At 38.4% G+C, this 13,018-nt stretch overlaps 1 protein-coding gene across 2 annotated transcripts in view; it reads right to left on the reverse strand.

Moving 5' to 3' along the window:
* The window catches only part of LOC131073624 (protein RETARDED ROOT GROWTH, mitochondrial), a 99,757-nt gene that overhangs the window by 7,181 nt on the left and 79,558 nt on the right, over window positions 1-13,018 (reverse strand). For both annotated transcript variants that reach the window (XM_058010110.2, XM_058010111.2), the window contains exons 4-5: window positions 711-859; window positions 445-596 (exon numbers count right to left, since the gene is read on the reverse strand). In XM_058010110.2, coding sequence (XP_057866093.1) covers window positions 445-596; window positions 711-859 — 301 coding nt within the window. The remainder of the gene's footprint in view (window positions 1-444; window positions 597-710; window positions 860-13,018) is intronic.

The following is a 13,018-nucleotide window of genomic DNA, read 5'->3' on the forward strand; positions in this document are numbered from 1 at the left end:
ATTTTGCAGTAGAGCCTTTATGGCTTTCACAAATGTGATCCATGTTCTTGTTCTTTTACTAGAGGACTGCATGCTCCAAGGTCATCCATAAGATTTCAATCATAAAGTTATTTGAGTCTATTATAATTACTGTCATTATTTCACTAGGAGGACGACCGATGAAAGCCAGAAAAAGTCATTGAAATCTTGAAACCATAGCAATATGGCCCAAAATGTACAAATTAGATGCAAGTTCACCACTGAAAACCTAAATATAACCTCTAATAAATACCCGACATAAGTTTGTGTCTAATTTACTTTCCTACTAATCTTTTAGAGACAACAATAACAATAACTCACTCTGTATTAGTAACTAACTTTTCAGATATCGAGAGGAAGCCATCCCACATATCTCTTCTGCAAAATAATAACAAAAAATGATGAAGTCATGGCTGCAAAAATCACCTTTCAAAAAGCCCAAGCTTGAAAATTACATTTGCAAGATTGGTATTTGTCTGTCCAACAAGTTGAAAAAGCTTTTTGCGCTTCATGGTAAATGTGCCTGTCTTCTCCATTCCTTTGTTCAAATCAATAAATTCTGCCACCATACCATCTACCTGAAAAAGAGTCAATGTCTAACAGCTTCTGGCATACATATGCATGCTTCATCATCTAGATTCTATATTAACAAGTTCTGTACGATGACAAGACTGGTATAGAGAAAAAGCTACCTGTCGAACAAAGTGGTCAAGGGCAATGCTTTGTCCAAGCACAATTCCAATAGTACGAATGCAGTCAATATCAAACCTCTTCAGCACTATATAGTCATGACCCTCCCGCATCCAAGTGTCCAATGATGGTTTCTCCACTATAGCATAATCTGCAAAGAAATATGTAACACATAAGCACTTGCTTGCAACACACGACTCCACATTGTAAGCAAAAGGTAATGTGCCTTTGTCTCCTAAACTTACTACATGCTTGTTTGATTTTACATTAATAATAGTTTATATTACTAATTTTACTATGCTTTACCTTTACTAATACTTAATACATGTATATTTATATATTTATTTAAATATTGTTATTGCGGATGCTTCTAATTGTCTGATTAGAGTTGCACTCACAATCAAAGCATACAAATGGGAAGCTTGAGCACAGTTCCCTTAAGCTTGAACAACCTCCAAATTTGGAAAGACTCCCCTATTCTAAAATGATGTAAAAATCAGAGGGTCAAAGGGGGGAAAGAAATAGAATAAATGCGAGATAAAGAAAGGGGATTGCAATTAAAATAGTGTATGATTACTCCCAAATGAACAAGATATACAAAAAATTGCTGAAAATCTAAATTTTCAACAATAGAATAGACAATAAATTCCTCACGCTATAGGCAAGAACTTTAACACTCGAATGAGGCTAACTATTAAACCATCCACATAAAACTCAATCTTGAAGGGAGAATGAAAAAGCCACAAAAATGCTTCTGAATATACATAGTAGCACAGCTCTCAAATGAACAGAAGCTTGCTGAAAACAAAAATCTTAAACATCAGCAATCATGTGCAGAGACAAGATCCTTTGCTTATTTATATACATCACAAACAAATCTAGGCTGTTGAAAGGACCTTCAAATTATATATGGATCATCCTCCTCATCAACATCTCACATTTGCTTCCAAAATACCTTTGCTAGAATAAAAGGCAAGTAGGCCTTAAAAATAGTGAACTATTTTAAATGTTTTCAATCATTGGCCTTACCTTTTTATTCACAAAGAAATATTCTCATTCCTCTCTTTTGTAAGAAATACTTGATTGGTTGTCATTGATGTCAATCCTGGTGATCCGGATTGGTCCGGATATTGCAGTATGTAGTGTTTGCAATATATGTTGAGTGTGCTAAGTGTTGGCAATGCAGAATAGTGGAAGATAGGTATGTATGTATGAAAGGCTATCAGCAATGATTGTAAGTATGTTGCTGGTATACTCTTCCGGTAGACTGTTGCTCCAGAATTGTGTAGTGTCAGTACATGGATATGTTTCTCTTAGTTTTGGTGTTGGTTGTGGCAATCAATTTCATGCTCCGGATGTATATGCATTAATGATAATGCAATCTGGTGGTATTCTGCTAACAGTTCTCCAGATTGCAATGCTTCGCATTTTTATTTTTATTTTTTTGTCTCATTGCAGATATGATAGCACATTTTTGGTATGTTGGTGGTAATTACTTGAGATTGATGTATTCTAGTTTTGGTGCTCCGGAAGTCGTGCTCCGGATGTTGTTCTCTAGAGATATATTCGGTTGTGCAATGTTTGACAATTCTATGAGCTCCGGTTTCCTTCGGTTTTTTATATCTAATGATAATCCTTTGATGATTTGCTATTCATGTCTTTAACTTTCTTTATGCTAAGTTGGATCGTGCTCTTTATGCTTCGAAAACGTGTTCTTGTGGAAATTCAAGAATATGTTCGTTCTGGGTCAGGCCGACCTTGAATGTTTTTATTGTTGTTTTGCTCTGATGCTTGTAGCGTGTGATCTGACCGTTGGAATATCTTTTGGGAAAGTATCTTTGAGGCCGACTTGATGTTGTTGAAATATGTAGCTAAGATCGGATTCTAGTTTAAGTTATTCATATAATTGGGTTGGGCCCCATTGTAACTTATAATAATAGGGCAGGCCCTATTTGGGTGTTCAACTTATGTATTATGTAATTGTTATGGGGCAAGTTCTATCAAATATGTAGCTTGTAATTAGACCTTGACCTATATAATTGTAACGTGTAAAACTCTTGGCATAATATTCTTGCAAGCCGACTTGGGAAAGTTAAAGGGCTAAGTCGCCTATAAATACAAGGCATCAATCATTATTCATACACACGTTCAGGAAATACAATCCCTATCTTCTTTGTGATCAGCGAATTACATTTAGAGGACAGCGAACCTTATCAAGGCACAGCGAAGTTCCTTGAAGGACTGTGAACTGGTCTAAAGGGGGCAGAGAACATCATCCTTGTGACAGTAGATCAATCTTGTAGACAGCAACCTCAATCTGCCATCCTCCTTGCCACAGCAACAGCTGTATTACAGATAAGTTTATGATTGCTATCTGCCCTAGGGTTCTGTGCATATTTGTTGACAGCTTCATGTGTTGAAGCTCATTGTAAACTCAATTGGTTATTGCCTAATCTGGATCTTTGGTTGCTGGGTTTTTCCTCCAAGAGGGAGGTTTTCCCAGGGTACATGTGTGTTATGTGTATGATTTTCCATTCTATATTGTTAATTTGATTACTTAAAATCAACATGGTATCAGAGCTTGGTTCGAATTAGGGGTAATCAGATTGATTGTAGTTGTTCCTCCTCTTTCTATTTGTTCTTATCACTTCATTCGAAATGTTGAACTATCTTAGGGTTGAAGATAGATTGGATGGTGCATCCAACTTCACGTCATGGAGATTCTGAATCATGCTTGCATTGAATGGTAGTGATCTTGCAGACTTTGTGGAGAGATCATCCATTGAACCTGAGGCAAAAGAGGAAAAGACTTCATGGAGGAAGAAAGATTTTCAAGCTCAGAGAATGCTGGTTGACTCTGTGAAGGATCATATTGTACCTATCATCTCTAAGCTGAAGACTGCCAGTGAAATGTTCAAGACATTGGAAGAGATGTATGAAATCAACAACACCAGCCGTGCCCTAGCTTTGAAGCAGCAGCTTCATCACATCAAGATGATGAAAGGTGAATCCGTCATAGCATACTTCATGAGGATTTCTGATTTGAGAGATCAGCTCTCATCCATTGGGAAGGTTGTTGATGATAGTGACTTGACCATGATTGCTCTCAAAGGTCTTCCGGCATCTTGGGAGTCTTGCATTCAAGGAATTAGTGCAAGATCAGAACTTCCCAAGTTCGATCGTTTGAGAGCAGATTGCATACAAGAAGAGTCATGGTTGATAGCAAGAGGAATTGAGCATGATCATTATGATGTAGAAAATCAAGTCCTTGCTTCGCATATGGTTAAAGTGGGATAGAGATAGAGATTCAGATCCTGCCCCTAAATCAAAAAGGAAGAAGGACTTATCTCACATCCAGGCTTTAAGTGTGACAAGTATGGTCATTTTGCTCGGGATTGCAAATTCAGGACCACTCCTCTTGCTTCTTTTGCAGAAGTTGGCATAGGGACATCTCAGGAGGAGTAAAGGTCAAATGAAGGCTTCCTTTTCTAAAAGAAGGAAATGTTAGAGGGAGCTTGACATCTTTAGCTTCAGAGGGAGCTTGTAAAGCTCAGAGGAAGCCAATTTCTTTCAGCTTCAGAGGAAGCCACATCTTTTGGGTAATGCATTTTTCTTTGGGAGAAGTTTGAGGTGAAAGCCCTCGTTCCACCCTCTGCGAGTAGGTATGGTGGATCCACCCTCTGCGAGTAGGTATGGTGGGCATCATTGAAGAAATTCCACCCTCTACGAGTAGGTATGGTGGATATCATGGAAGAAATTCCATGATGGGTTCGTTCACCCTCTAGGAGTAGCTATGGTGAACATATCATGTGTATCATCCATGGGAGTAGCCACGGTGGTAGCCTCTATGTGACTTGATTATTCATAGAATGCTCTCTAGCTAAGAGGGAGTGTTGAAATATGTAGCTAAGATCGGATTCTAGTTTAAGTTATTCATATAATTGGGCTGGGCCCCATTGTAACTTATAATAATAGGGCAGGCCCTATTTGGGCGTTCAACTTATGTATTATGTAATTGTTATGGGGCAAGACCTATCAAATATGTAGCTTGTAATTAGACCTTGACCTATATAATTGTAACGTGTAAAACTCTTGGCAGAATATTCTTGCAAGCCGACTTGGGAAAGTTAAAGGGCTAAGTCGCCTATAAATACAAGACATCAATCATTATTCATACACACATTCAGGAAATACAATCCCTATCTTCTTTGTGATCGGCGAATTACATTTAGAGGACAGCGAACCTTATCAAGGCACGGTGAAGTCCCTTGAAGGACTGCGAACTGGTCTAAAGGGGGCAGCGAACATCATCCTTGTGACAGCAGATCAATCTTGTAGACAGCAACCTCAATCTGCCATCCTCCTTGCCACAACAACAGTTGTATTACAGATAAGTTTATGATTGCTATCTGCCCTAGGGTTCTGTGCATATTTGTTGATAGCTTCATGTGTTGAAGCTCATTGTAAAATCAATTGGTTATTGCCTAATATAGATCTTTGGTTGCTAGGTTTTTCCTCCAAGAGGGAGGTTTTCCCAGGGTACATGTGTGTTATGTGTATGATTTACTTTGCATTCTGATTTTCCATTCTATATTGCTAATCTGATTACTTAAAATCAACAGATGTATATTCTTATCAGTACACACACATATATATACATACACATTATGTTTGTGAGATATGAGAAAAGAAAGTGATGAGCGATAGAGTGAGAGAGTTGACATTTGCGGGTAAAGAAGAAAAGCAGAATTAGTGCGACAATATTTTGAGTGAGTGGATTGGAGCAAGCAAATAGTAAATGAGTTGTAGAGTTTCTTAACCAGATCTACCGCAAGCAGTTGATGTTATGTCTGAGCTTAACATGAACTGATCCCATGCATATGTAGATGCAATATTCTCTATTCATTCTTATTTTCCTTGGCAGTGAACCTTCCAACAGTAAGCCATTGTAATCTAGGCAGTGAGCCCTCTGACAGCGATCCTTTGTAATCTCATATAACTAGTTATATTATCTTGAGAGTTAACCCTATCTGTGATTTTTCACATTTGGGTTTTCCACATAAAAATTCATGTGTCTCTCTTGTGGATATTTATGTTTTGCATTTCATTTCTATTGCATATATCATTTTATGCCGATGTTACCCCAAGTTTCCGGGACGAGGATGGTAGGGGATGGGGATACATGTTTCTGGGACACTGATTTTTTTTGCCAATTTTGGGGACGACTATATAAAAATAGGGAAAATTAAAATATTTGGGAAAATTTTAAATATTCATATGAAAACATGGATAAAACATGCACATATACATTATAGAACCTTAACATATAAGAACCAGCAGAGTTCTTATGCCAAATTTGTGTTAAATTGAGAGTCAAAGTCAAATTGCTTATAGAATTCATTGCCAAAATTCATTGTCAATATGCAAAATTTATGGGGACATTCCCTAGGAGTCCCCTGTCCCGAGATGTCCTCGAGACGAGGATGCCTGAAAAAAAAGCCAAGGACGCGTCTCTGAGTAACGTAGTTTTATGCTAAGGCTAATCGAGATCAAATTTGGTCCCTTGTTGCTAGCTTAACCACTTAAGGGAGATCTTATTTGAACAAATGGCTCCTTTGGATATGACAGGAGAATATTATTTGGATGAAGAATTGAAGACAACCCTTGAAGATCTAAAGAGTGTGGAATCTGAGAATGAAGATTTGAAAGAAAATGTTAAGGTAGCAAATGAATGTGTCAAGAAGTTGAGAGATCAAATCCGGAAGTTCAAAGCAAGGCATTGAGAAGTTAACAAGGAATTAAAACAAGCAAATGAAACCATTGTGAGTCTGAAGCAACAGATTGAAGAAAGCAAGAAAGTGGAAAAATGTCTGAAGGATACAATTAATCAAAAGTTAGAAGCATGTGGGAAGTTGGAACAAGAATATTGAAGCTGAAGTCAAAAGCAAAAGTCAGTGAAAGCAATGCATTATTGGATAAACTATTGACCATGCAGAAATCTCATAAAGACAAAGAAGGATTAGGCTTTTCCGGTGAACAATCAAATCAGAATGACAAAAGCAAAGGCAAGGAGAAGGTGGAAGCTGAGAAGAAACCTGAAGATTCAAACAAGGTCCGAATTCTAGGACCTGCTACAAATAGACCTCGGCAACCTAATGCGCAAAGGTACTCATCATTCAATGGTTATTGTTTTTAGTGCAATTGCTTTGGACATAAAGCTGTAGAATGCAGACGCAAAGTAAGTCAGAATACTCAATGCTTTAATTGTAAAGGTTTTGGACATAAGGCTAATAACTATAGTAATCAAGTCATGAATAGAAGCTATAGACCATTTGTGAATGGAGTAAATGGATCACTTATGAATAAGCCCTTTCAAGGTTATTGTCACATATGCTATAGATTTGGTCACAGAGCTAATCAATGCAGATCTAGAACAAATTTGGTAAATTCAAGACAGAGGAATATAAAGTGTTACAATTGCAGCAAGTATCGACATTTTGCTAACAAATGCAGGAATGTGAATGCTCCGATAAAATCAAATGAACCTAAGAAGAAGAATGCTATGGTATGGAGAAAGAAAGATGCAACTGAGTCTGCTGCACCTGAGTCCGATACGGGTGCTTCTTCATCTGAAAATTGATCCGGTAGCTTTGGCTTAGGGGGAGTTTCAAAGAAAGATCTATTTGTACCCCCTCTCGAGAAGGAGATGCATGTGGTAGCTTGTGCATGTTGGTATTGATCGTGTTAATTATGTTGGGGTTATGCATTATATGCTTCGGTAGATTGCGTATGCAGAAGCACAAACTTCAGTTGATGTCATTATGACATGACAGTTTAGGTGTGAGTCTTAGTTTGGCCGTGAATTCTTGGAAGACCTTTCTTCCAAAACTCAAAGAGAAGTAGAAGAGAATTTTTCAAGCAAAGCGTAATTGAAAGCTTTTTTGTAGTATAAGTGTAATTAAGGAGAATTAAGGAAATATTATCTAAGGGAGAGATATGGCAAAAAAGTTGAGTATAAGTGTTTTGCCATCAATGACAAAGGGGGAGATTGTTAGAAACACTTGATTGGTTGTCATTGATGTCAATCTTGGTGATCCAAATTGGTTCGGATATTGCAGTATGTAGTGTTTGCAGTATATGTTGTGTGTGCAGAGTGTTGGCAATGCAAAACAGTGGAAGATAGGTATGTATGTATGAAAGGCTATCAGCAGTAGTTGTAAATATGTTGCAAGTATACTCTTCCGGTAGACTGTTGCTCCAAAATTGTGTAGTGTCAGTACATGGATATGTTTCTCATAATTTTGGTGTTGGTTGTGGCAATTGGTTTCATGCTCCGAATATATATGCTTTAGTGATAATGCAGTTTGGTGGTATTTTGTTGACAATTCTCAAGATTGCAGTGATCCGCATTTTTTTTTTTCTCATTGCAGATATGATAGCACATTTTTGGTATGTTGGTGGTAATTACTTGAGAATGTTGTATTCTAGTTTTGGTGCTCCAGAAGTCGTGCTCTAGATGTTGTGCTCCAGAAATATATTCGGTTGTGTAGTGTTTGACAATTCTATGAGCTCCGGTTTCCTCCCGTTTTTTTATATCTAATGAAAAATCCTTAGATGATCTGCTATCCATGTCTTTAACTTTCTTTATGCTGAGTTGGATCGTGCTCTTTATGCTTCGGAAGTGTATTCTTGTGGAAATTTGAGAATGTTATTCTGGGTCAGGTCGACCTTGAATGTTTTTATTGTTGTTTTGCTCTAGTGCTTGTAACGTGTGATCTGGCCATTAGAATATCTTTTGGGAAAGTGTCTTTGAGGCCGACTTGATGTATATTCTTATCGGTACACACATATATATACATACAGATATTATGTTTGTGAGATATGAGAAAAGACGGTGACGAGCGATAGAGTGAGAGAGTTAACACTTGCCGGTAAGAAGAAAAGCAGAATTAGTGCGACAATATTTTGAGTGTGAGTGGATTGGAGCAAGCATCGCGAATGAGTTGCAGAGTTTCTTAACTGGATCTACTGCAAGCAGTTGATGTGATGTCTAAGCTTAACATGAATTGATCCTATGCATATGTAGATGCAATATTCTTAGTTCATTCTTATTTTCCTTGGCAATGAGCCTTCCGAGACTAAGTCGTTATAATCTAGGCAGTGAGCCTTTGTAATCTCATATAACTAGTTATATTATCTTGAGAGTTAACCCTCTCCGTGGTTTTTCCCATTTGGGTTTTCCACATATTAAAATTCTTGTCTCTCTTGTGGATATGTATGTTTTGCACTTCATTTATATTACATATATCATTTTATGCTAAGGCTAATCAAGATCAAATTAAGTTCCAGAATTTGAGAATGTTTTGTTTGGGGAATACTGATTCACCCCCCCCCCCCCCGCCTCTCAGTATTCCGGTATGTTCAACATCTTTGAGGAGGAATATTCTTTTAGCTTTTTATTTTAGTTCACATGAAATGTTCCTCTTTTAACTTTAGTCCCTTTTTAGCTTTTGGGACTTATAACTCCCTTAAAATACTTTAGGCTTAGCTTTTAACTTACTTTTTATGCTCCCCTTGTTCAATTTAGAGGTAATACTCCTCAAAGCTTACATAAGTGAACATAAATCGCAATAGCATAGAAGCAAACTATTTAGCTTTAACATAACATGCCTTACACAAAAATTTAAAAGCAAGATCTACGAACAAAAGATGGCAATCAACTATGTGAGCACAAGTAAGAGTGAAGTAGTAGCAAGTGTGGATTTTGGCAAAAATGAGGATGTGAATACCGATGCAGATGGTAAGAGGCTCAAGCAACTGTTTATCTCCCTACAAAAGTTGCCCCTCTTTGCAAAGGTTTTCTTTTAGCTATAGGATAAAAGCCAGATTAGTCAAGGGCCAGAAGGATGAGTGACATGAGCTTTGCAAGAAAGAGTGTGATGTTGGCTCTACTATGACAAAGGAGTCCAAGCAAATTGAAAGAAAGATTTTCTTGGGGTGCAAAAATGTTGCAAACCCCTTCCGCACTTGCAACCATTTATGCAAATTTAATTGTTGAAGGTAGATGCTGCATTTGCTCCTTTTGTCTAGATCCTATAGGTGAGAGGATCCATGGGCTCCACTACTACAATTTGTGAGGTTCTACTCAACAAGATTAATTCCCCTCCTAAGCCTTGCCTTTCAATGGAGCTCAGCAAAATATGATTCAGTTTTGGCAATGGCATCAGCAAGGACAAATCATTCTTATCTCTTGGGGGATATCCCTATTCCTTTTTCCTAGTCCATCCCAGATCTCTACCTCTCTGATCACCATAGTGACCCTATTGTGGAGCACTTGGGTAGCTTAGCTCCCTGGTTTGCCACTTCGTACACGTGGGTAGGAAACCACCTTTAATGGAGATCTACAAATGGGTTGAAGAATCTTGATCCTCTAGCATTGACCCTTTTTGCTCCCCAAAGACTTTTTTATTGTTAAAATTTTAGTTCCAAGTGGATCAAGAGTTTGTTTGAGCAAATGATCCCTAGTTTTTCGGTAGGATTAGGGCCTCCAAGTTCTCATGGCACCCTTTCGTTAATCCAACTGAAGAGGTTTTTTTGCAAGTCCCCTTCTGGATGAGATTTTATAACTTGCCCTTGGTTATCCAAAATATTGATTTGCTGAAACTTTTTGCAGAATTAGTTGGAGAACTCATCAAGATTGAACCTTACTTCCAAAATTTGCAGAATCACTTCATCAAAGTGTGTGTGTTGGTTAATTTGTCAAAATTAAAACCCCTTTCTCACACCATCTTTATTCAATCAGCAACCATCACCAGGATAAAACTTATAAATTATAAGTGATTGCCCTTCTACTACTTTCATTGCAATGAGATAGGACACTTCAAGAATGACTGTAGTTCTCTCAAGGTTTCTGTTGTCATTTTATGACACCCTTGGTCCATCAATAAGAACCGATCAGAGATACGATCCATGGACCAGCACTGCCCTAGTTGATCAAAGAGAAAGTAGAAGAATCATGAAGTGTGAGGTGTTGCCTTGTCCGGAGGAATTTCCTCCCTTGGCCCTTTCTTCCTTCCCTAGAACTCCGGAACCCCGAGGTTCCAAAGTTCTTTCTCTTTACCTTCTCTCGTTTTCCTTCTCCGGAACTCCGGAACCCCGAGGTTCCGAAGTTCCTTTCTTTTCTTCTTCCCTTGCCTTCCCGGAACCCCGGAACCCCGAGGTTCCAAAGTCCCGCCTTTTCCTTGCTCCTTCTCAGTTCTCCAAAACCCCGAGGTTCTGAAGTTCCTTTCCCTTGCCTTCTCCGGAACCTCGAGGTTCCGAAGTTCCCTCCTAGCCTTTCTTCTTTTCTTTCCCTTGCCTTCCCGGAACCCCAAGGTTCCAAAGTCCTGCCTTTTCCTTGCCTCCTTCTCAGTTCTTCGGAACCCCGAGGTTCCGAAGTTCTTTCCTTGTCTTCCCCACTTCGGGAACCTGAGTTCCCGAAGTCCTTGGACTTCTTTCCGACTAGCAACACTTCCGGATGGCGTGATCAACACTCAAAGCTTTAAATGCTCTGACGACTTTTGTGACTTGTGCAACTTCTTTTGTGGAGCCACAGAGGTGCATTTAATGTTTTTGGAAGGATTTCCATCAAGAGAGGTATGGGGCCATGCTTGTTGTGGTGACTTATGTCATGTCTGCATGCTCTAACTTTGGAAGGTCAGTCAATCCACCCTTCTCAGGGTTGCCTTCTCAGGGTATGGCTAGGTTGCTTGCATGTACAGAAGTCAAGTGCATGCACTTCCCTGCACTCCCAGACTGACACACAGGGATCTTGATCACTCTTATAACCATTTTTCTATATACAGGTTGTTAAGCCTCATTGTAAAGAGTTATCTCCCTACTGGCTTGAGCTATTCTATGCACTCTCACTTCTCTTGTATTATTCTATATTTTGCAACTGTAAGTTGGCCATTGGCCTTATAATTAATTGAAATCACCATTCTTGCCTTATTTCAACTTATGTATGCTGTGTATGTTTCCTTACCTTCATCATAGGTGTATGTTTTGTAGTTCTTCTCTCATGTATGCTGTGTTAAAATTTATTTATGAGTGTGACTTGTGGGAAACCTTCTCCCCTCTTGACATTCAGCGAATTCTAACCTCCATACATGCATTGGGGTCACTCATACAACTAAAGTTTGTGCATCTCTTGGGTGTTTCAGTTGATTATTTGTGTCATTTTGGGTAGGGAGAGAAACAATCTCTTCTTGGTGCATCACCTCCCTTTTATTTCAAGCAATTCTCTCTTCCCTTTACCTCTGCAAGTTGTTAGGATAGGCTTAGGAGTAAGTTTCGAAGTGTTGAGTTGATTCAACACCTACATCTGGATTGAGAAGGAAGCCGGCCTTATTCGGAGATTCAACCCCTTGCACAAGGTCCCACACTTCGGGGTTGTTTCTATGTTTCACAAGGTTGCTGAGTTGATAGCTCAGCAAGGGTGGAAGCTTTTCTGATAACAGTTCCCCTTCTAAGAGAATTTATCTTCAAAAGTGGATTTCGTTGGTTACTAGAACTCTGATTTCATTTGAAGAAACTATGGTCACTTCATGGTTGACCAAACTAATTAGGACTGGATTTCTTCTCCCTCTCACCAAAGGACTGCAAGGAGGTCAGTGATAATGTTTTTACTTGTTTCTCATATTTGAGAGGCTTAAAATGAGAGGTTCCCATCGAGCAAAGGATTTGGATTTCCAAATTTCGTAAGTCACAATATTGAGTCTTGTGGCTTACTGCCAACAACCATTTATTTATAATATCATTCTAATCCCTTCTTCATATGCTCTCACCTTGCCCACATTGGGATCTCAGTGAACAAAAGGTGTTAAAGTTTCACGCTTGTTTATTCTGAAAGTGCAAATTGAAAAAACCAATAGTTTGAAGCATTACAGTGGCATCAAAGCAAGTGGCTAAATTTTTTATGCAAATTGTATCACATGCATGCCAGTATGGATTTCAGAAAAATGAAATCATTTTGAGAATCCAAATCAGAAATGCTACAAACTTTGCAGAATATGAATAAGGAAATGAACTATTTCATTGTTCCAATAAAGCAAAGTAACAAAAGAGCAAAAGGAGGAAGATTGTCAAAAAATAATTGATCTTTGATTGGTCCTACTTCCAGTTTTTTTCAGCCAATATTCCTGCAGAAAGAAGTACGCATGAAAAGCCCAAGTTTGGAGCAGTTTGCTGTTAGTTTAAGCACACAAAAGAAAGATCCTATTCAAGAGGCAAGATTAAAACCATAGTGTGATAGAGATGGATGCAAACTTCT

This window comes from Cryptomeria japonica, chromosome 11 (genome assembly GCF_030272615.1).
Source record: "Cryptomeria japonica chromosome 11, Sugi_1.0, whole genome shotgun sequence".
Taxonomy (NCBI): domain Eukaryota; kingdom Viridiplantae; phylum Streptophyta; class Pinopsida; order Cupressales; family Cupressaceae; genus Cryptomeria; species Cryptomeria japonica.